This window comes from Cnephaeus nilssonii (assembly GCF_951640355.1).
Source record: "Cnephaeus nilssonii genome assembly, chromosome: 1".
NCBI lineage: Eukaryota > Metazoa > Chordata > Mammalia > Chiroptera > Vespertilionidae > Cnephaeus > Cnephaeus nilssonii.
In genome coordinates, this window is record NC_137072.1 from 62,511,960 (window position 1) to 62,534,828 (window position 22,869).

Below are 22,869 nucleotides of genomic sequence, written 5' to 3' on the forward strand. Positions count from 1 at the left end.
TCACAGTATTTAAATCGGAGCGTGCCAGTCTTTTGCTGCATTTCTTCCAATGGTGCCTGCCCACTGGCCAATCAAACTCCTTTGCATGAAATACAAAGTCCCCACAATGTGACCTTCGTCTTTTTCCACCATCTTTTTCCATTAGCAATGTTTAGGTGACATCCATTGTGTGCCAGGCACTGTGCCCTATCCACCCTCATTTCTGCGGCTTCTTTACAAACAACATGCTAACTATACTGAATGTTCTGTTGCTTTCTTCTAGAAGGTAAGACCTGCAATCACGAGTCAGTCTAGAAAAAGTTACCCTGCAAGATTCAACTCATATCATCTCCTGTGTTAAGTCTTTATTAACATTCCCTCACCCCCACCCCGGAGGCAAAGCTTGATAAATTTCTTCTTTGATTTCTTAACACATTGCTGTGTAAGAATTTCCTTAGATGACTCTCTGTACTGAACTAGTCCCTCAGTAGTCAAAAGAGGAATGTGTTGTCACAATTATTATAGTAAGATAATTAGTTTACATTTATTATTATTATAAATAATATTGAAAAAACAGTTGTATACTATATATCTATCTTATGAACTTCAGAGGGGCTTAGGTAGTCTTTATGATGCCACACACACAGGAATAAAATGGGGTGGCATCTGATCTGAACGTCTCCAAGATTCACATTCCATTCTACCATGCTGCTCTGATCTGTGTCTGTTAAAAATTCCTATGTTGAAAACCCAAGGCCTGAGATGATGGTATTAGGAGGTGGGGACCTTTCGGGACTGATCAGGTCATGAGGGCAGAGCTCTCATGAATGGGATTAGTGCCTTTATAAAAGGGACCCCCAAAGAGCTCTCTCATTCCTTCCCTTTCTGTCAGGTGAGAATGCAGCAAGAGGCTGAAAAGTGGCCACCTGGAGGAGGGCTCTCACCAGAATGTAGCCATCCTGGCCTGGTGTCAGAGTTCCAGCCTCCAGAACTGTGAGAAATAGCTATCTGAGGTTTACAAGCTACCCAATCTCTGTCATTTTGTTACAGCAGCCTGAACTGACTAAGAAACATAGGCAAACTCTCTTGCTTCTATCCCTGACACTTAATACTGAAGTGAGTAAGCATTGAGTGTTCCATAAATATTTGTAAAATTAATGAGTTCATTGAAGCAAATTATTTCACCTCCTCAATTATAGGAAATATACGAATAACTTCCAAGTAAAAGGGAACTGATCAATAGTTCTCAGGTTGTGGCATTGATGTCTATAAAAACGTGAAAATTAAAAAAAAATCCTTAGTTTGCTGACAAGAAATCAGAAGTTTAGAAGCATTTTGCTTATTGCTCCAATTCTCTGTTATCAGTTATTTTTCAGAGTTCACTATTCCTCCCTTCCTATAGATCACATGCTGAGCCATAGAGAGAATTTGCTTTTACTTATTCTTCTGCTACTGTAACCCTGGTAACAGAATAAGTCTTGGTACCAGGACTATAATATTTTTCTATTGAAAATGAACATTCACCCATGGTAAATGGACAAGTCAAAATAAAAGACATCCAAACTAGTACAGAAGCAAAACCAGCTAAGGCTTACTTCAGACTCATCAGCACTTTCCAAGGAGCCAACAAATCTTATATGATAGAACATGTAACCAAAGGAGCTCAGAATCTGTAATAACCAATAAATTCTTGGCAGAATCTTGACTCTTTTTGTAGTCAGAGTGGGAAAGGAAGGGGGAAAATGAAGGCCTGGAAAAATTAAATGTAATAATGTGAACATAGTGACCCAGTGGCCTAGGTCTTAGACCAGCAGAGTAATTACTAGTATAGATACCGTTTACATCTTGTACAAGCCATGCAATTTAAATGCATTTTTTCATGACACTCAGACATTCTACAAGAAGGTTGCTCTTCTACAAACAGATTCAGAGATGTTTGGTGACCTAAAGTCACACACTTGGAAAGTGGCAGATCTGGGGTACAAATGTAGGTCCATATAATTCCTCTTCCCCCTTGTTATGTTATTTCAGTTCAGACATACTTTTGCATAGTGATGACCACTCTCTTTTCGTAACTTCCAAAGACTAACTCTGGTTTCATGTAGTTCAGGGAAATCACTGCCTTTGCAAATGAGCCCATAGTCAAGTTTTTGTTCATGGGCTCCTCAGCCATCACCCATAATTCAGTGTATTGTTATGTTATTTCAGTTCAGACATACTTTTGCATAGTGATGACCACTCTCTTTTCGTAACTTCCAAAGACTAACTCTGGTTTCATGTAGTTCAGGGAAATCACTGCCTTTGCAAATGAGCCCATAGTCAAGTTTTTGTTCATGGGCTCCTCAGCCATCACCCATAATTCAGTGTATTGCTTATCATAGAGTAATTACTTCTTTCTTTCTTTTTTTAATCCCCAAGGAGTCTGTGTATTCATCCCCAGCATCACTTGGTAGATGCTCCATAAAACTTTGATATATGAATTAGTGAGCTTTTCATTTATAGTACCATATAAAATTATATGGATTTGGATAATAGCAATCTGTTGAACAAATCAATTTCCATAGTGTAATTACAACATGAACAACATACAATAATCTTTAAAAAATATGTTGGTTTTATCCATCAACATTATAAAGACATTTTGCTTTAATTCCTTATTGCTTATAGACTAGCAGGAAAAGATAGATAAGAATACTACTGTTTGCCATAGATCTATTCTTTTTTACATATTTTATTGATTTTTTACAGAGAGGAAGGGAGAGGGATAGAGAGCCAGAGACATCAATGAGAGAGAAACATCGATCAGCTGCCTCCTGCATACCTCCTATTGGGGATGTGCCCGCAACCAAGGTACATGCCTTTGACCAGAATCGAACCTGGGACCCTTCAGTCTGCAGGCCGACGCTCTATCCACTGAGCCAAACCAGTTAGGGCATAAATCTATTGTTTTACTACAAAAGTGCATACAGCACTTTAAGATGGCTATAAAGATAAGATGGCAAAATGGCAGCATATATGAAATAAAAGGGCTGCAAGGTAAAGAGTATGATGCATGTTCATTAGATCCCAAAATAGAACCAGAGGCATTGATAAATGGAACAGACTGACAGAGGTCAGAGGGGAGGGGGATGGGGAAGACTGGATGAAAGAAGGTGAAGGCATTAGCCAAAGAACATGTATGCTTAGCCCATGGACACAGACAACAGTGTGGTGATGGCCAGAGGGAGGGGTCCGAGGGGTGGAGGTGGGCAATGTGAGGGAGTAATGGGGACATCTGTAATAGTGTCAACAATAAAGAAAAATATCATTATAACATAATGCAAAAAAATATATAATGGATGACGAAACAACAGCCAGCATTTTCTTGAAAAGTTTGGATAGACGACAGAGTAGAGAGAGCATTGTAGCAGAGAGGACACAGTGAACAAAAGCAAATTTAGTGATGTAGGAGATGTGTTTAGGGAGAAAGAGTGGGGCAGTGTGGAGAATTGGGGGTTATTTATAAGGAATAGTTGGAATTGGCTAGAAGTTCTGATAATTATATGAAACAGGTAGGACTTCCTTTAGATGCAACCAGGAGTCAAGAAAATGTTCAGCTGTGGAATGCCGTTGACGGTACTGCTTAGGAATACCTGTTAGGTGATGCTTTACAAATGGACGACATGCCCTGGCCTGTTTTTCTCAGTGTTTGAAGGATTGGTCTGTAGACCAAAGTGTCGAAGTTCCCCGGCTCGGGTAGGGAGGCAACCAATCAATGTATCTCTCTCACATAGATGTTTCTCTCTCTCCCCGCCCCTCTTCTTATTCCTTCCACTCTCTCTAGAAATCAGTGGGGAAAATATCCTCTGGTGAGGATTAAATCAAAAACAAAAACCCCATACAAATGGACTGTATGTTGTAGGAATTTGTGAAGAACGTTGGGGATGGAAAGAGGGAAGGATGGGTGCCGTCTTGAAGAGCCACCTTTTAGGTTAAAGTGAGTTGTGTGCATGAAGCAATAGAGACACAGGGGACTAACATGATGGGAACAGAAATGGAGCTGAAAGCATACAAAGAAGGAAGAAGCTAAGTGGCTATGAATGGGGGGGTGGGGGGAGGAAAGCACCGGAAAATGAATGATACCTTATCTCCAAGAACAGGGCACCTCAGGACAAAAACAAAACAAAACAAACAACAAGCTAAAGTTAGGGTTAAAATTTTACTTTAGTCTTTCCCATGATCACAATAACCTTAAACCAGCCAGCCTATTACAACTAGAAATTAACACTAACATTCATGATCCCAAGTGTTACCCACCCCCAGGGAATCAAAAGACTGGTTGTGCTTCGAATATTAGATATTAATTTTAAGGAGGTAAAAAAAAATCAAGAGAATAAAAACACATTGTAATCTTTATCTCATCTCACCGGAACATAAACACTGAGTATCCCCCATCCCCAGCTTCCTGCCTATTAGGTGTTTCTTTTTCCTAGATTTTTAAAACCACTGGCAAACCTTTTCAGTGACCTGTATTAGTACCTACACAAAGACAGAGAAAGATGACAAGGACAGAAGAGTCTGAAGAGAAAGGAACCCTGGGAAGGTAGTTAGGGCTCACACAGCATGCAAGCTCCAATACCACCAGGGCTCTGGACACGTGGACTCAACGCCACTCTTCATTCTGAGGGTGTTCCTAAAGCTGTCAGTCTCTTCCGTCCGCCTGCCCTTGACAACAGTAAAGAATATGCCCTAAATGTGGGCCAGGAAAAGCAGACACGTCACCATTCTTATGTCTGGGCGCTGGGCCATAATTCCTGCCCTCTCCCTTTGGCTTTCACTGAAATGGCTTAAGCTGATGCTCTCCAACCGGCTTGGGAGAGAAACTCAGAAACCAGGCCCACTTCTTGAACTACTTGAGCGCCCAGGAGATGAAACAAAGCACAAAGGAGCCCTCTCTTCTTAAGGTGGCATGGTTTGGGAATCCAGGACTGCAAGAAAAGTTCGTTCTTTTCAGTGCCAGACCTTAAACAGCCCGTGCTGCTGGCTGCTGCTGACCTGAAGGACTAGGGCGGCAGGAGACAGCAGGCCAGCAGCCTGCACCCCGTCCCTCCCAGAGCCCCACTGGGTCCCCACTCCCTGTGCTCCTGCAGCCAGTGGGCTGAGGGAGGCCCGTGTGCACTGACTGGCTCTGGAGAAAGGGAAAGAAAACTTCCAGCAGCTGAATGCTTCCCGCACCTCCTCTCCTTCATGCTTCTGACAGAAACCAGAATGCAGCTTTGTAAATTAAAAATCGGTTAATCCTTGACTCAAATGCTGAGCATTCCTCAGATTACTGGGACTTTGCTGCGGAGGGAAGGACAATGCTTTAAAAATAGCCCGCAGGAGGTGAGAGACAGAAGCTGCTCCCACTCCTGTGACTGCCTTCGCCAGCCCAGGGGAACTCTCCCTGCAGGCTCTGCCTCCCCTCGCTGGCGTTGAAGGAGAAAGGGAAGAAGGCGGAAGGGATAGCCCTGCAAGCCAGGATGCTTGCAGATCCGCTATACCTCACTATTAAAGGAGAAAAGGTGATACAGATAATAAAGACCTTGCTCTGGGCTTCAAAAATACATGAATTGTCCCCAGAACGTCTCATGTTACAGATGGAGAGCAATAACCCGGAAACGTAGACTGTCTCTGGTATTTGGATCAACCCGGTTTCGTGTCTGAGGGGTGAGGGAACTAGAAGAGGGAATGTCTTGTAAGCAATTAGTTCCTAGTCTTCAATTTCTATCCTTGTCTGTTTCTCTCTCAGTGCTGCAGTCTTACTACAGTAACCCTAATCTGTGCTCTATCACCCTGTTCTGAAATCTCTATAATTCTCTAAAATGTGAGACATGTACATGTAATTATCTTTATGGGTGAGAGAGGAATAAAAATTAACACCTGAATTCCTTGCTAATACCATATGCTAATGATCCTAGCCAGACCTTAGCTGCTGGAAGGGAAAGACTCAGAAGGAACAAGGTTTAGTTTTAAAAAGTTCCCACTATATTTTTCTTTATATAAGTAAGTGGTTTTTCTTAATTCTCTCTTTGTTGTTGTTCTTGGTGACTAAGTAGAGGGGGTTAATAGGTGGCAGATTAAAGAAAAAAGGGAGAAAGAACGACCTTGGATGTTACTCAGATCAGCTCCTGATGAAATTAGCTCTCTGTACAGGACATTAAAATGATAATTACCTAGTTCCAATTTAGATAATCATTCCATTTATTATTCCCATTTTGAAGCAAAATAAAATGTTAAAATCTTTTGATACATCATCATTTTCTAGAAACATTCATTTTACTTATGCTGTGCTCTTTAACTCTCCCTTTATTCATTAATTCAGAAATGCCTTAGTTCCTTTTACTGATCATCAATTGTTGTGTTTCCCCACCCCTTATTTCTGATGGTTCCTAGCTTTGGCCCCTTCCAATGCCACCACTTTGGGAAGTCAAGGTGACTTCTATTCCTAATCAGTGTTATTCAGTGTGGCTGAAAGCCTCTGGCAAAGGTCACAACAAGTAACCTGATTATTAACATTTTCTCAGCAGGGGAGGGGAGGCAAGCACAGGCAGTCAGAGCCAAACCCATATGATGGGAGAACAGAACGGGATTTATGAGGGACCCATCTCAATGGGTAGCAACATGGCTGCTTGATTTGGGTCTGGGAACAGCCCAGGGTGGTCGTGGCCCCTCCTATCAGGATGGTCAGCCCAGCCTGTTTACTTCTCCATCAGTCAGTCAGTCACTCTAGAGCCCCACCATTCTGTAAGCCCCACCTACCCAGACTCTCCGCAGGCAGTAATAAACAGATCAATCTGAACCTTGAAAATTCGGTCTAGACAAGCAAAGACGCACGCAAATCACTTCTGCACAGTTCTAATCTCTTGGCTTCCAAACTCCCATTTTATCTGAGCATAAACCAACCTTACAGCTATCAGAGAATATATGCAGACTTTTAAAAAGGACATTAACATATCATCTACCTACCTTTCCGAAAACTAAAGCATCTTTTGATTCTTCTGTATGTAGTTTTAGGAATGAAAGGAGTTGACGCTAAGGCACCTGAGGGGCGCCCCCCCACGTTTCGGTCTTCAGGCATCATACAGGCCCGAAGTTCTGACAGTCTCAGCTTCCTTTAAGACCTGCCTCGGTAGGATACCCCACAGCCACTCCTTCTCATGTTTGTTTATTTGTCAGGTTTTAAGTGCTGACTCCTACAACTCATAGGTTTTTATCCTCCAAGTCCTGAAACGGGTAAGTTACCACCTCTCATTTACTTCTTTTTGGCAAAAAAAAGCACACTTCCTTTTTCTCTTGCCTAATCCAGAGAGTTTTTAAGGTTTTTCTTTTAATTTCTGCAGACATTCCAAAATAGCACAGCAAAAAGAACTGCAGCAAGCAAGCTGCGCCTCCCAGTCAAACAGCAGGATTTTTTTTTTAATTTAATTTTTTATTAAGGACTGTCTTCTCAGCTGGAACTGGGGGCACTGAGATTCTTCTGGAAAGGTCAGCAAAGAGCCATGTGCAAGGGGACAGAGCAACAATGACAAAAAGGACCCTGAGAGATGCCCCAGGACCGTCCTTGCTGGCTCCTTTCCTCTGAGCAACAGGGGAGGCAAATAATGGCACCTTCTCCAGAAAGCACTTCAGTGCATGACGGATTCTTTTCAGAGGGCTCCCCTGTTCCTTTTAGAGCACCCCCTCATCCTTGGACGCTCTCTGCAGGCTTCTCCTCCTCCCTTTTCCCTTCCATCTTCAAACTCCGGGGGCTCCCGAGGGAATCGCCACGTCAGAACAGCCAAGTGCTGATTCCTGGAGACTCCTGGGGTCCCTGGAAGAGGCAGCTTTGCGGGAGCCTCTCCCCTCCTCCGCGCGGCTCCCTTTTCTCAATGAGAGCTGGGCGGGAGCTGGCAGGGCTGCGGCTGCCTCGTCACCGCTGCTGTGGCGGCTGCTGCCTTCCGTGCCCACTGGTCACATGCAGCAGGTGCAGTCACAACAGTGTGCGGGGAGGAGGGGGAGGGCCACCCCGCGGCGTGAACCCCTTTTTCTTCCTTTGACTTTGAGTTCACTCCCTGGCTCTTGTCTGGGCTGCACCTTTCCAGCCGGCTGCATCATTCCCTCCAGAAATCCAACAGCACCAAGCCTCCCCCAAGTGGGCAGCGTGTTGCCCCCTCCTTCCTGCATCTACTCTCTTCCCACGCAAGGTTTTTAAAAAGCATGCTTTGCCGTTCAGTCTATTTGTGAGTGCTGATTTAAATGCTCAAGCCATCAAAACATGTGACGTGTATGTATTTGTGAAAGAGAAAATATTCTAAATGTAGTGACAAAAAACCTGCAGGTATAACCACAAAACAACTCCACTCATACGCATGCACATTTATATATAAGTATATTTCTCTGGTTATGGTTTGAAAACCAATCCTGTTTGCAGCTTTCTCCCCTGCTCTTGTATGCACCCTCTGCACCCAGCCCCCAGGTCTACCAACCCTCTGGTCCCACTCACTGAGCAATTGACTCCTGGGTTAATCATTCACCCACCTGGCTGTTCCAGGTGCAGATTTGGAATGCCAGTGCTTTAACCCCAGCTGACCCCCTGGGCCTCTGTGCGCCTTCCTAGCCATTCAGCGGGAGCTTTCCAAAATTGAGAGGAGTACTAATGAGACACTCCCTTTAGAAAATCATTACTCCATGCCCAGGTAGGAATACTTTGTCACTGCAGGGATCATTCTGAGTTATTCATGCCCTATGGTTCAAACATTGTTCTCAGCTCTGTGTCGCAGCGTGCGGCTAGGAAAATAGGAAGTCCCAGAGTGAAGCTCAGTACTACCAAGACAGTGGCAGGGCTGGGCCGGGCGGGGCCCTGGCCCAGGGAACACTTCACTGACCTCAGCACTGGCAGGAGAGAACATGTGGAATCACAGGACTGGAACTGGAGTGAATCCTAGTAAAAACCGTGTTGTCCAGTTTTCTTATGTCACAAATGAGGGGACTAAAGGTGGGGGTCATTTATCCAAGACCACACAGCCGGTCTGTGTCAGAGGCCAGACCACAGTGCCTCTTAATTAACCCTGCTGGCCCACACGCCAATGATTCCTTATGAGGATTATTCACGTTCAGCGGTTTTACTGCCTTGGTGGGTCTCTGACTCAACTCTTTTCATAAGAGACAGACATATCCAGGAAGAGCCAGGTTTTATTGGTGAAGTTAGGCTAATCACACAGATCTCACTCCCCAGACCCTGGGTGAGGCATTTCCATACACCTTGCTTCAAAAACCACTGAAAAGAAACCCAGTGTAAAACAAAGATAAACAAACAACACCCCTAAACTTTTCCATAGCTAAATCAATGTTTTGACATTCCAACTTTGGGATTTGATTGTCAGGCAGAAATGATGAGCCTGCCCGTCAGCATTGTTAACAGGCCGTCACAGTTTCTGGGAGATGGCAAGCAGATCTCACAAAGTTGAGGCATCTACATCCAATACCAAACTTTGCTATCAGGCTAGGTTGCTAAGAGAGGAGGTATACTTCACCCATTCCATTGGTTCTCTTTCCCCATCTGGTTAGCTGTTGTCTAAGTTTTCCTTATTTAACAAAAAGGAAAGCTCTACATTTTATGATTTTCACTTCACAGTTTTTAATTTCTAGAGATTGAAAGCTAGGTAAGCTCCCCAGGCTTCTCCTCTATTTTAATCAAATGTCTATTATTGGAGTGGCAAGGGAGGGAATATTTTACATGTATACTATATGCAACCTGAACAAAGATAAGCTTAGGTGCCTCATGAAAAATCTTTAACTTTTTAAAAATGCAGTTTGTGAAACTGCAATACAGACAATAAAATGCCCTCTCTGTAATAGACATTTAAAATATGTCCAAAGTTAGTATACAAAAATCAACAAACCAGGGAGACATGTCACCTTCCAAATGCCTTTTAATCAGTGACGGCACCAATCTTTGAGTGGTGGGAAGGAGGTTGGAAGTCAAAGAAGTCTTCATTTAGGATCAACAGGGCCATACGTTCCATACAGAGATAAGAGGGGAAGTGTATTCTCTTATGTAAGGTATTGATGGCAAAACCCTTTAAAAGAGCTTTATTGGATTATCATTCACATATCATAGATTTTCCCATTTAAAGTTCACAATTAGATGGCTCTTAGTATACTCTCACAGATATATGAAACCATCATCACAGTTAATTTTAGAAAATGTCGTTACCTCCAGAAAAGATTCCATATCTTCAGCTATTTCTCCCCTACCACCCCCTTACTCTCCCATCCCAGTCCTAAGCAGCCACTAATCTCTTTTCTGTCTCTATACTTAGATTTCCTAGTTCTATGCTTAACATGAATGAAATAATATGATATGTGGTCTTTTGTGCCTAGCTTCCTTCATTTAGCATCATAGTGTTTTCAAGGTTCCTTCATGTTATAGCAAGTGTCAGTACCTCATTCTGGCTGAATAATAATCTACTCCACGGATGTTAGTACATTATGATTATCTATTGCCTGCTGATGAACATTTATTTTCACACTTTGGCTATTAGGAATAATGCTGCTCTAACTATTCATGTACAAGTTTCTGAAGGACATATGTTTTCATTTCTCCTGAGAGAAATAAAATGTTAGGTCCTATTGTAATTATGTTGAATCATTTGAGGAATTGATAGACTTTTTCAAAGCAGCTGCATGATTTTACAGGTCCGTCAGCAATGTAGGAGGGTTTTGATTTCTACACATCCTTGCCAATACTTATTATTGGATTTTGGGATTCTAGAAATCATAGTGGGTGTGAAGTGGTATACCATGGTGGTTTAGATTTGCAGTTTCCTGATGATTAATAACTGCATACCACCTTTGGATTGAGCATCTTTTCATGTGCTTATTGATCATTCGTATATTTTCCTTGGAGAAATGTTTATTTAGATTCTTTGTCCATTTTTAATTGAGTCAAATTAGCTCCAAAACTTGATTTGTCTTAATTATTGAGTTATAAATGTTCATTATATATTTTGGATACAATGTATAATTTGAAAATACTCCCATTCTATGGGTTCTTTTTTCATTTTCTTTTTTAAAAATATTGATTTCAGAGAGGAAGAGAGAGAGAGAGAGAGAGAGAGAGAGAGAGAGAGAGAGAGAGAAACCCCTACTGGGGATCCAGCCCGCAACTTGGGCATGTGCCCTTGCCTGGAATCACACCTGGGACTCTTCAGTCTGCAGGTTGATGCTCTACCTACTGAGCCAAAACGGCTAGGGCTTTTTTCATTTTCTTGATGGTGTCAATTCAGGTATTTTTGAAGGACTTGATAAACTTTATTCATTCGAATTATCACACTTAAAAAAACTTTTGCTTTTAATATAGTAAAGAATATACTATCAATGAGGCATGGACTTGTAATTGCGTTTTTGTTGTTGGTTTGTTTGTTTTTTACTCCTACAGTAGAAGTAAGAGATCACACTATTGGGCATAAAAGCAGGAGGAAGCTCACAAGTCGGGAGACCTGGGTTTTCTCCCTGGTTCTGTTACTCCCAGAGTGCCACTTGTCAAGTTAGTCCTCTACCCTGGGTCTTACTGATCTAAGCCATAAAGTGTGGGGTTGAACTAAAACAGTGTTTCTAAAATATTCTTAGTGAGTGGGGAACTTATGTTCAATTAAATGTTAAGTGAAACCCTAATATGTAAGATAAGTGGGTTTTTAGTTATATAAATTTATTATTTGAAACTCAAATTTATAATATTTCTGTATAATTCAGTCAATGAGCACAGGGGGATGATACTGATGCAAACATTTGAGACCCATGAATATGGGTGGTAGTTGGAATCACTGTCAAGATTTAGTTCAGCCCTAACTGGTTTGGCTCAGTGGCTGGGGTGTCGGCCTGCAGACTGGGAGGTCCCAGGTTCGATTCCGGTCAGGGGCATGTGCCTTGGTTGCGGGCACATCCCCAGTGGGAGGTGTGCAGGAGGCAGCTGATCGATGTTTCTAACTCTCTATCCTTCTCCCTTCCTCTCTGTAAAAAATCAATAAAATATATATTTAAAAAAATTAAAAAAAAGATTTAGTTCAGTTCTATACTCTGTATTAACTTTAGAAAATTCTGATGTTTAGATAAATCACAAAGGATTTCCTGCAAATTGAATGAGTGCTTTAAAAGCTTGCTTTGCAATCTCATGATACTCTTCAATTAAACAAAGAGGGCAGAAGATTTATTTTTTGGTGCATTGTTTCTGTGATAAGTACTGTATGCCAAAACATCTCTCTTGAAAAGTAAATTTGAATCAAGCATTCATAGAATAAAGTATATAAGCCAATCATCTACTAGAATATACCTTCCAGGTTCATAAATTTGAAGATTCATTTATAGCTTTTGCCCAGTCCCATTGGGATCATTTCTGATATTCTTGGGCTGATAGGACCTCTTATGGTCACTCATTTGGTGAAGCTTGCTGAATCTCATTCATTTTTTCTTGAAAAAAGGATAGACAGAAGAAGAGGAAAGGGAGAAAACAGGACATTTGATGGAAATAACCCCTCACCTCAACAAAAATACCTCCTTCAGCAGATATTAAGGATTCTCCTGAACTAAGACACCCAGAAATCTCATAACAGAGGGCCTCCTGTTTTGAAGGTAGACACATCCTCAGGCTCCCCACAAACCCATAGCCCTGGAGGTACCAGCAAACCTCTAGCAGTGAAGTATGGGTTTCACATGGATAGCCATGTGCAGAGTCCTCTGATAAGGCACTGGGGTAGGGGTCTCAGCCCCATAGTCCTTTTTGAATATTTTTCATAGTCGCTCACCAGACATTTTAGTATATGAATAGGGTGGCCATATAAGTTGTCACCCAAACTGAGACACTGTGAGAGTGAAAGGTAATACTATCAATCATTAGCCTGGGACAACAGTTGTAAACCAGGCTGTTGCCAGGCAAACTGGGGTGAAGGGTCATCCTGGTTAGGAACCAAGTTCTCCCCAACAGAAGATAGTGCTAAAAAACAAACAATTGGCAGATATGTATCACCAATCTGGCAAAATATCAACATGTCTTCAATGAATCTTTACTATTTTAACCTGAACCTAACTTTTTAATTTTTAAATGAAGCCTTTGAAATTTTTCTAAAATGTAAAGTCAGCCTAAGGAGCCTATGATATGTTAAGGGGAAAAATCACTTTTGAATGCAGGGTGCTGACAATACGTAAGGGAATATAAAACAAATATGGAAACTGTAATTGTTTTACTAAATATGAATTATTTAATACAATTTGTTTAAACTACAGCAATATAAAATAATTAGTCTGTACATTCTTGGAAACACATGTCTGTTATAGATGAATATTTTGGGGTTCTTATTTTATTGGTTCCATTTACTAAATGTTTAAATAATTTTCCTGTCCATATTATTCTATTTTATATTCCTTGACAGACAAAGATCATTTCTGTCACCCTTTCTTCCTCCTTTTTAGTTCTACTCATAGCACCATTTTGTTTATTCTTCATACGGTTATTCTTCATATGGTAAACTCTCAACCCTGTATGAACTAAGATTTTTTTACAAAATTATTATCAAATCCACAAACACTCCCCTGATTACAAAGCATTTTTTTATCCCCATATTCATCAGATCTTCATTCAAAGCTTTGCCATTCCTTTGTTATGTTATTGAACATCTGGCGGTTTGGGATCTCTTATAAAGCTACTAGTCAATTTTTTTTTATTTATTTTTTTTGCCTCATACCTACATGTTCTTAACTAATCTACTTTGATGGTATCAGTCTCATAACTCTTTATTGTTAGTGAAATAAAAAATAAAAATAAAATCCCTCTTTATAATTCAAGATATTCATGGAAGGTTGGTTATTAATGATAATGCCTCAATGAAACTTTCAGTAGTTACTTAGAAATGTGTTTAGCCATAACATAAAATAGTTTACTATTTATTTTAACATTTATCCTTTTGAAAATAGGAGCTAATAGTAATATTAGCAGGAGGAAAGGATGAACAGGTTTGGTCTACTTTTCCATTTTTCCATGACTTAAAAATATACTCACCTCCTCCAAAAGGTCCCCATATGACTCGGCGGATGGACTTCACCCAGTCTTCCATATCATTCTGGGTGCTCGCCATGAGGAGATAGCTCTCATGATTTGCTGTCATCCGTTCTCGATCGCCTCCTGTAAGAAGATAGTCACACATGAGAGTGTGCTCAGCTGAAGATTCCCCATCAGCAGGCTCCTAGGGAGTTCCTGACACACAGACGAAGACAGCCAGCACTAGGTTCCACCCAATGAATTGGAAATATTTACCATGATTTCAACATGGGGGGAGGGGGGGGAACCTGCTTAAAAAGGAAAGACTCTTATGTTTCCAAGGGAAAGCTGGAAAACAAATACCATTCCCCAAACAAAGCCTGCCTTTTTGTCCTAGCAACAACCCATAGGCCTGCATTAACTCATAAGCCAATCTCTGCACACTGCACTGCTGAAAAGGGAGAAACAGCAAAAGCAAAATGAAAGATGGAAATGAGATCTGCAGAGCCTGGGGTTTTGTCTGAAGCAAGTGCATGCACAGTGAGGCCACCAGCCCAGCATGGATGAGCTGGGGAGTTCTAGGAAGCAAAAAAGCCACATGAAAAACTTTTGACCCCAAGGTCCTCCTCTGTCACTCTGTCCTGGCAGGGAAGCCTTCCCCCGAGATCATACTTTCAGGAGGGCAAACAAAGAGGAGAGAAGATACAATGCTGGCCAGTCACAAGGCCAAATCAGTGCCCCCACCCCTATGGGCCTCACGCTGAAGAGTGAGACTTAGGAAACCCCAGTGGTGCCTCCATGCAAAAGGTTGGTGGATCGATCACCATTTAATTTTCACTAAGTGTTGCAAAATGTGCAGCCTTGGGTTGAATTAATTCATGTCCAAGTGCTTTGTTTTGTTAAGACTGCTGTTGTTTGTTTGTATTAAGATGCATCTCAATACCTTTATGAGGCGCTTGCAGACTCCAATTTACAACACTGCCTTTTCTTTCACATCCAGTCTATTTCCCACATAGCTCTGAATGCTATAGGCATTTGAGTTTGTGACCTCTGAATTCTATACAAATGCCCTAGGTTGAGAAATACAACTATTTTACCACTGCTGCAAATTTATAGAACAAGTGAAAGGTTAGAAAAGTGAAATAACCTTAAGCCAACCAAAGAAACAATTACATTGGTATTTTACATTTTAATACCACTGGGTGGAAATGGGAGAGGGACCAAGGGGCACATCAAATAGGTTTCCTAATGTCTACAGGTCTCTGGAATAAACAAGACTAGCCATCTCATATTTTAAAGAACATCTCACTATTAGGGAAACAATGGCATTCTTACACCTTTAGGTGTATGCTAGGTCAACCATCACTTTAAACAACTTTTACCTGAAAAAGCATAGGTTCAGGAATCAAAGAAAACCCTCCTAAGCCCTGGCCCAGTAGCTCAGTTGGTTAGAATATCACCCCCATACACCAAGGCTGTGGGTTCAATCCCCAGTCAAGGCCCATACAAGAATCAACTAATGAAAGCATAAATAAGTGGAACAACAAATCGATCTTTCTCTCTCTCTTTGCTCCTCTCTCTCTCAAATAAATAAATAGTAAGGCATTTTAAAAAGAGAAAGAAAACCCTGCTGAAATTGTAATTCTATCTTATATTAGCTGTTTGCCTTCTGGGAAATTATATAATTTCTGGAAACTCACTATTTAGAAATAATAATCCCTATATAATAACCTTTCATGAGAATTAAATGCAATAAAGTAGAAATACCAGCACTATGTTAAGCTAAAAGAGAAATTCTGTAAATATTAATTCAGTCTCATTTTACTGCTTCTCATCCCTAAAAATGCTAAAAGGACATATTACACTTAATTTGAACTGAGAGATAGTATGTCTAGTAAGTGCTTGAGAACAATTTGTCAATAGTACACATATACAGGGATTATTAAAAGGCTACCTCTCTTTGACACATAACAATACACATAAAATTGTCCTGTATATGTATGTAACTATGCCATACATTAGTATGCATATTCATGGTTGTATGCCATATAAAGTGGCAGAAAAAAACTGAATGACAAAAAAAGGTGCTTCATTTAGCATGGCACAGAACTATAGATTTAGTTTGTATTCTGATCCACTTACACTACAGCACTGGGCCAAAAAGAATTACCATTTGAAGTGAGAATATTATAATTATTCTCTTTGCCAGAAGGATGGCTGGCAATTCGGACAGCAATATCCTGCTGTGTCACTCCGGCCCAGGCAGAAGCAGCCCTGGTAATGAGAGTGAGTGACAGCGGCTGCAGTTTCTGCCTGAAAGCTGAGAAAAAAGAGAATGATGAGCACAACTGACTTTTCATGTGATTCTCTATCTCTGCAGGTGGTGCTGTGTGTCTCACCCTAAAGCTCATTTAGACTGCCAATCACAGGTATGACAGCCCATCTGTGAATTTCACTCATGGAAATAGAGCTTCAAGCCTTAGTGTATTAGCAAGAGAGGGGGAAAGACTTAGACTTTTTCTACGAGTCTCAGTGAGAATGCAGACTCATTGGTAAGAATGCGATGAAAACAATTGGAGGCATTTATATAGATATAAACTAGATATTCTGTACTAAAAATATGTGATTTCTAACGGAGATGCTATCTGTTCTAATTCTTAACCTTTCAGTTCTAAAGGCCTGCTACTGGTACTGCACCTCACAATGGAGGGGGCTCAAAAACAACTTATTAAATACATGGTTAAATAAATGAATAAACTCAATATTGACTTTCAACCATGTGAATCAAGTTTTACTCTTGGTTAATCCTTTATGGGGGTTAATGATCCATTTAACCATTGTGAATCTCAAATTCTTTCCAAAGGTAAAGCTTTAAAAAGCAGCTTTGAGATTTATCACTGGAGGGAGTGTCATTGTCATCTTTAATCCACATATATGTATGTATCTGTGTTTATGTCTATATTATAGCCATTATAAATTCTCCATTCTTAAATTCTGCTTCAACATAAATTCATATGTAGTTTTATTTTTATTTTTAATACTGCTTTCTATGAAAGTGGATTGTACACATTTTAAAGGGCACAATGTATTGGTAAGTTATATACAACTTTTAGATGTTAACTCAGATTGGTAGCAATGCTTTGGTGATAGTGTTAATATTTCAAGCATTTGTGATTTGAAGTTAACTAAGTAGGTTATACCATTTAATTTTACTTGTTTATGTATGTAAGTGAAAGGATTTGTACATTTCATTGGGATCTTCTGTATATTTGGATTCGATATAAAATTTTCTTTCCCAGAAATAAAACATATTCTCTGAAATAAAATAAATAATTGACATGTTTGATTTTGAAAAAAATTTAAAGAAGATTAAGAAAAGTTTCATGAATTTAAAAGACTAAGAAAAAGCTTAATCTAAAATTAAAAGGCATGCTAAAGAAAATTACATTAAAATAAAAGCACAGTTAATTAAAAACAGGAATACAAATATCTATTAATCATATGAATAATTACAAAACAATATTTTAAAAATAGTTTTTGATAAACAACTTTGCAAATAATATTTTATTATTATTTGTTTTAATCCTCACCCAAAGATATGTTTTTATTGATTTTTAAAGAGAGAAGAAGCGGGAAAGAGAGAGAAACATCAATGTGAGAAACATCGAACCTGCACCCTAGGTATGTACCTTGAACAGGAATCGAACCTGTAACCATTTGATGCATGGGATAACGTTCCATCCAACTGAGACATTGGACCATGGATGCAAAGACTTTTTAAAATTTTTAAGACAGGTATTGGAAATAGTGTTCCAACATATACATACTCATTGTTTATAGGAGTATGAATAATATTTCTTATGATGCAGTCACCAAATTAGGGTTTTGAAGAATATTTATTAATTAGTGGCCCGTGCATGAAATTCTTACACGGGGAGGGGGGGGGTGGGAGGGGGGGGGAGGTGTCTCTCAGCCAGGCCTGCATCCTCTCCAATCTGAGACCCTTGTGGGATTGGACCTAAACTGGCAGTCGGACAACCCCCTCACAATCCGGGACTGCTGGCTCCTAACCGTTCACCTGCCTGCCTGCTTGATCACCCCTAACCACTCTGCCTGCTGGCCTGATTGCCCCCAACTGCTCCCCCCTGCCGGCCTGCTCACCCCCAACTGGTCCCCTCTGCCGGCCTGATCACCCCCAACTGCCTTCCCATCCTGGCCTGCACCCCTAACCGCCTCTGCCTCGGCCCTGCCACCATGGCTTTGTCCGGAAAGACTTCTGAAAGGTCTCATGATCTAATTAGCATATTACCCTTTTATTAACCTTTTGCACTCGGATGTCGAGTGTGACTCGACACAGTTAGCATTAGAATAAAGGAATCGAGAAAAAAGCAAGCGAGTGCAAAGGGTTAATATAGATATGAGCTTTTATTACACAAAAGGAAGTATACAAATTTTACATATGATACTATCTCAATTTTCATATAAGTAGACAGCCAGATAAATAAGATACTAGATTGAAATACACAATAATGTTAACAATGGTTATCTCTAAATGTTAGGATTAGAAAAATTTTTTTTCTTCTTTTGTTCTTTTCTGCATTTTCCAGATATTAACCCATTTGTTGTTACATAATACAGGTGTTATTTCAGATGTTTTATCATATATTATTTTATTACCATAAAAATTATTGAAAAGAACAAATTATAGGAATCATACAGTCAAGAAAGCACTAATAATAAAAAAAAAAAGCCAAGATGAGCTGAAGATAATTATCATTAACCTCACTGTTGCCTAAGATGGCTCACTGTGAACTCTCACTAATTTTCCTTTAACCTTCTCCCTCTCTCCCGCGTACTGACCCAGAGCACCTTCCCAAAGGAAGATTTGGGACAAGAGACCGGTGTTGCTCAAAGTGCAGATGACACCAGGTAACTAGGACCTCCTCAGTAAAAGAGAGACTCTACTATAATGTGCATTATCTTTCTTAAAAAATATATATCTAAATAAAAATTTTATTGAGTTTATTGTGTAGAAATTTTCAAGAAATAGTCACCAAAACAATTTTGTTATTTTTTTCTAATAAAAAATTATTGTAAATTGTCAAAATTATGAAGTAAAAAGCCAAACAATTACTTAGAAGTGATGTATTTATATGTGTGCCATCTGAGTAAACAAACCTTTAAAGAGATGCAGAGAATTATTTGTCTTTATTTGAATTTTAAAACAAGTTTATCAAGGGAAACTGTGGTCATAGGCATTTGGGTTCGTTTCCAAACAGTTCATGAACAGATCTGAGGACATTTCAGCAAATACCTCTGATATTGTTAATAATTTCAAGGGTGAACTGTTTCCTCATTCCCAGGTACAAATCAGGTTAAAGCCAGACCTATTATACTCTCAGTTTTATTATAGTTAAGAGAAAAATATTTCAATGTTCTAAGTTGGGTTATTAATTTTCACTCATACAACTACAAAGTCTTTTTTTTTGAAGCATTACTTTTCTCAAAACTTAGTTTAGGTCTTTATTGGCAGTAGAACTCTAATGATAAATTACAAGATATAAAGTAAATTCTGAAGCATATCAGTAGAAAATTACTGAGATGGAAAAATGCAACTTTCCTTTTATGGAAACCGATACTTGGAAGACAATCAGTTACATGAAATGATAAGCTTCTATGGATACTATCACTTCTTAATAAATAATAACAATGAAAATAATAAAACAGCACATAATTAATAAAATAAGGGCAGAGAAAAAAATGGGTGTCACATTCAATATCATATTTAACTTTTTCATATTGTTTTGGCTATTATAGAGCTATTGTTATCTGAAAATTAATAATGCTGGTATGTTTTCCTAATTAAAATTTTTTCAAGTATTTCTTCCTCAAAGGTTAATTTCAAAAATATCAGAAGGGCAAAATTTCAGTGCAATCCAGTTCATTCAATGCAGAAAAGTTGCATTACTCTAAAATTAGATTTTTGAATATTTTAAAATCCCTAAACTAGAATATGAGAATTAAGGATCCAGTGGCATTAATAATCATTCTGTTTGTATTTTGTAGTCAGTACCACACACTAAACAGATAACTAAATATTATTTTGCATTATAATAAAATTAATGCTACATTTAATTTAATGAGTACTTCATAATACTGTTTTACATATTTCTTATGCCCCCTATACTAGTTCATAATCCCTTTGTAAGAAGAAATCATACTACAATATATAGCTAACTTATGTTTAAGGTGAAAGTAGCTATATAATGTTACATTTATATATATATAAATGCACATTTGTTAACCAGTTATAGATTGATGAGCACTTATTAATTATGGTAGATTTCTAATAATTAAATTTAGAAATAATTTTGTTTTTGGGAATCTATCTACTTGGCTACAGACAGAGAAAGCACTGAACTAAAAATTCTATACTATACTAGTTATTTCTGAATGCCTTACCTCAAACTTCACTATAAAAAAAATCCCAAGAAGTGAGCAAAAGTGCTTCCTGGATCAAATTACAAAAACATATGCGTGCTTATAAAGAAACTAGAGGTCTGGTGCACGAAATTTGTGCACAGGAGGGGGGGTGTCCCTCAACCCGGCCTCCACCCTCTCCAATCCAGGACCGCTCAGGGGATGTCCGACTGCCGGTTTAGGCCCGATCCTACATCGGGCCTAAACTAGCAGTCGGACATCCCTCTCGCAATCCAGGACCACTGGCTCCTAACCACTCACCTGCCTGCCTGCCTAATGCCCCCAACTACCCTCCCCTGCAGCCTGGTTGCCCCCAATGGCCCTCCCCTGACTGCCTGATCTTGCCAACTGCCCTCTCCTGCAGGCCTGGTCACCCTCAATGGCCCTTCCCTGCCGGCCTGATCTCACTCCCAACTGCCCGCCCCTGTCAGCCTGATCTCTCCCCTAACTGCTTTTCCCTGATGGCCAGTTCGTCCCCAACTTCCTCTGCCTTGGCCTCCACTACCATGGTTTTGTCCAGAAGGAAGTTGGACATCCGAAAGATGGCCGGTCGACCCGGTCTAATTAGCATATTACCCTTTTTTTAGTATAGATACTGAAAAATTACTAAGAATTAGGACAATGAAACCAGATTCTTCAAGTTCAAATTAGTCATTGACTAGCTGTGAGATCCCTCATCTTTAATTAAGGGTAACAACAACACCTGTCTCATAGCTTTATTATGAATTAATTGAATGAAAAATACTACAAAATACGTTGAATAGTGTTTGGAACATAGGATGCTCTGCTCAGATTATTATTGACATGCATAATAATGTTAATCCCCTAAATTATTAATATGTTAAATATTTGTCATTTGAAGTCTTTAACCTTTTGCACTCGGATGTCCAGTGTGACTCAACACGGTTAGCATTAGAATAAAGGAATCGAGAAAAAAGCAAGTGAGTGCAAAGGGTTAAAATGCAGGAAGATAGATTACCTTTGGGAAAATATTCTGAATATATTTGTAAAGAAAACCCCCTTTTATAAAAATGTATATTTCTTTATTGATTTCAGAGAGGAAGGAAGAAGGAGAAAGAGATAGAAACATCAATGATGAGAGAGAATCATTGATTGGCTGCCTCCTGCACGCCCCCTCCTGGGGATCGAACCTGCAACCCAGGCATGTGCCCTTGCCCAGAATTGAACTTGGGACCCTTTAGTCTGCAGGCTAATTCTCTATCCACTGAGCCAAGCCAGCTCGGGCAAGAAAAACCCTTTAAGAAAGTAATTATTATTTATTTTTAAAGTAAATATTGATTTTCATATTGGTCATGTTTTTAAAAGTATAATTGTGATATACTTAATTTATAAATAATTAACAAAATTATTTATCAAGACCTTGATAGACATAGTTTATGTTTCCACTAATTTTTGACATTTCTTGGACTTATTCTTTCAAAAAAACTATTTGGCAGAGCACAATTACTCTAAAGATGATATAATCTATTACATTTTAGATATTTGTTTTCCATATTGCACTGGGCCATCAATAGGATCTCAATTTAAGTCCAACAATATATTTTGACTTTCACTTATGTCAGAGACTCAGAATCTAGTCACTTCCTTCTCAGCATCTTATTAAATTCTGATTAAAATTCCCCAAAGCAAAGGCATCTAGAATTTAAGTCCTCTTCTAATTGATCTTGGCTTAGTTTGGGAGATCAGTGAATTCAAAATTTTATCTGATTGCTATAGAAGTCAGACAGGTAGAATAAATTACCTGTAGAGTCAGATCAGTTTAGTCCAACAAAGATGATACAGACTGGTGTCCCAAGGGAAAGCAAGTCCCAATGCAATAATTTAAAACTTGTAATAAGTGGAATACCATCCATACTCAAAGAAACAAGGCAGAGTTTGCTGACTTGGAGAAATCAAAAATCAAAAGCATTTTTTCTATGAGGAGGTCCCTTACCACAAATGATGACTTAAATATTGAGAAATATTAGAAAATTTGGGGTTATTTTTTGATATATTGAAATTTATACTTTCCATGACTATGCCAGTAAACCCTCTATTGCAGTATTTCTCAGTGTGATGCAACTCTAGTCTACATGTCTAGGAAGATAGGAAGCATCTGAGAACTTGTTAAAACTACAAATGTTTGGGCCCAAGCCCAAACCAACCGAATCAGAAACTGGTGGTGAGACCCAGCAATCTGTTCTTTAAAATGCCTGCTATAGGATTCTGATGCAAGCATAAAGTCTGAGAATCACCCTCGTAAGAGAATTCACTCTAGTAGGCAGAGGCTATACATTTTAGAATCCATGTATTTCAACTACATTCATCCTATTAGCTTGTATTCATGTTTTATTCTTTCAGTCATAGCCAGCCAGCCA

General features: G+C 39.4%; 1 protein-coding gene across 3 annotated transcripts in view; it reads right to left on the reverse strand.

Annotated features, from left to right (window-relative positions):
* Positions 1 to 22,869, reverse strand: part of ARHGAP24 (Rho GTPase activating protein 24) — a 249,498-nt gene that overhangs the window by 45,826 nt on the left and 180,803 nt on the right. For 2 of the 3 annotated variants that reach the window (XM_079782176.1, XM_079782175.1), the window contains one exon: positions 14,033 to 14,155. In XM_079782176.1, coding sequence (XP_079638302.1) covers positions 14,033 to 14,138 — 106 coding nt within the window. In that variant the 5' untranslated portion in view covers positions 14,139 to 14,155. Of the gene's footprint in view, positions 1 to 6,966; positions 7,338 to 14,032; positions 14,156 to 22,869 lie in introns of those variants that run through there. The other variant, XM_079782174.1, reaches the window with a different exon arrangement.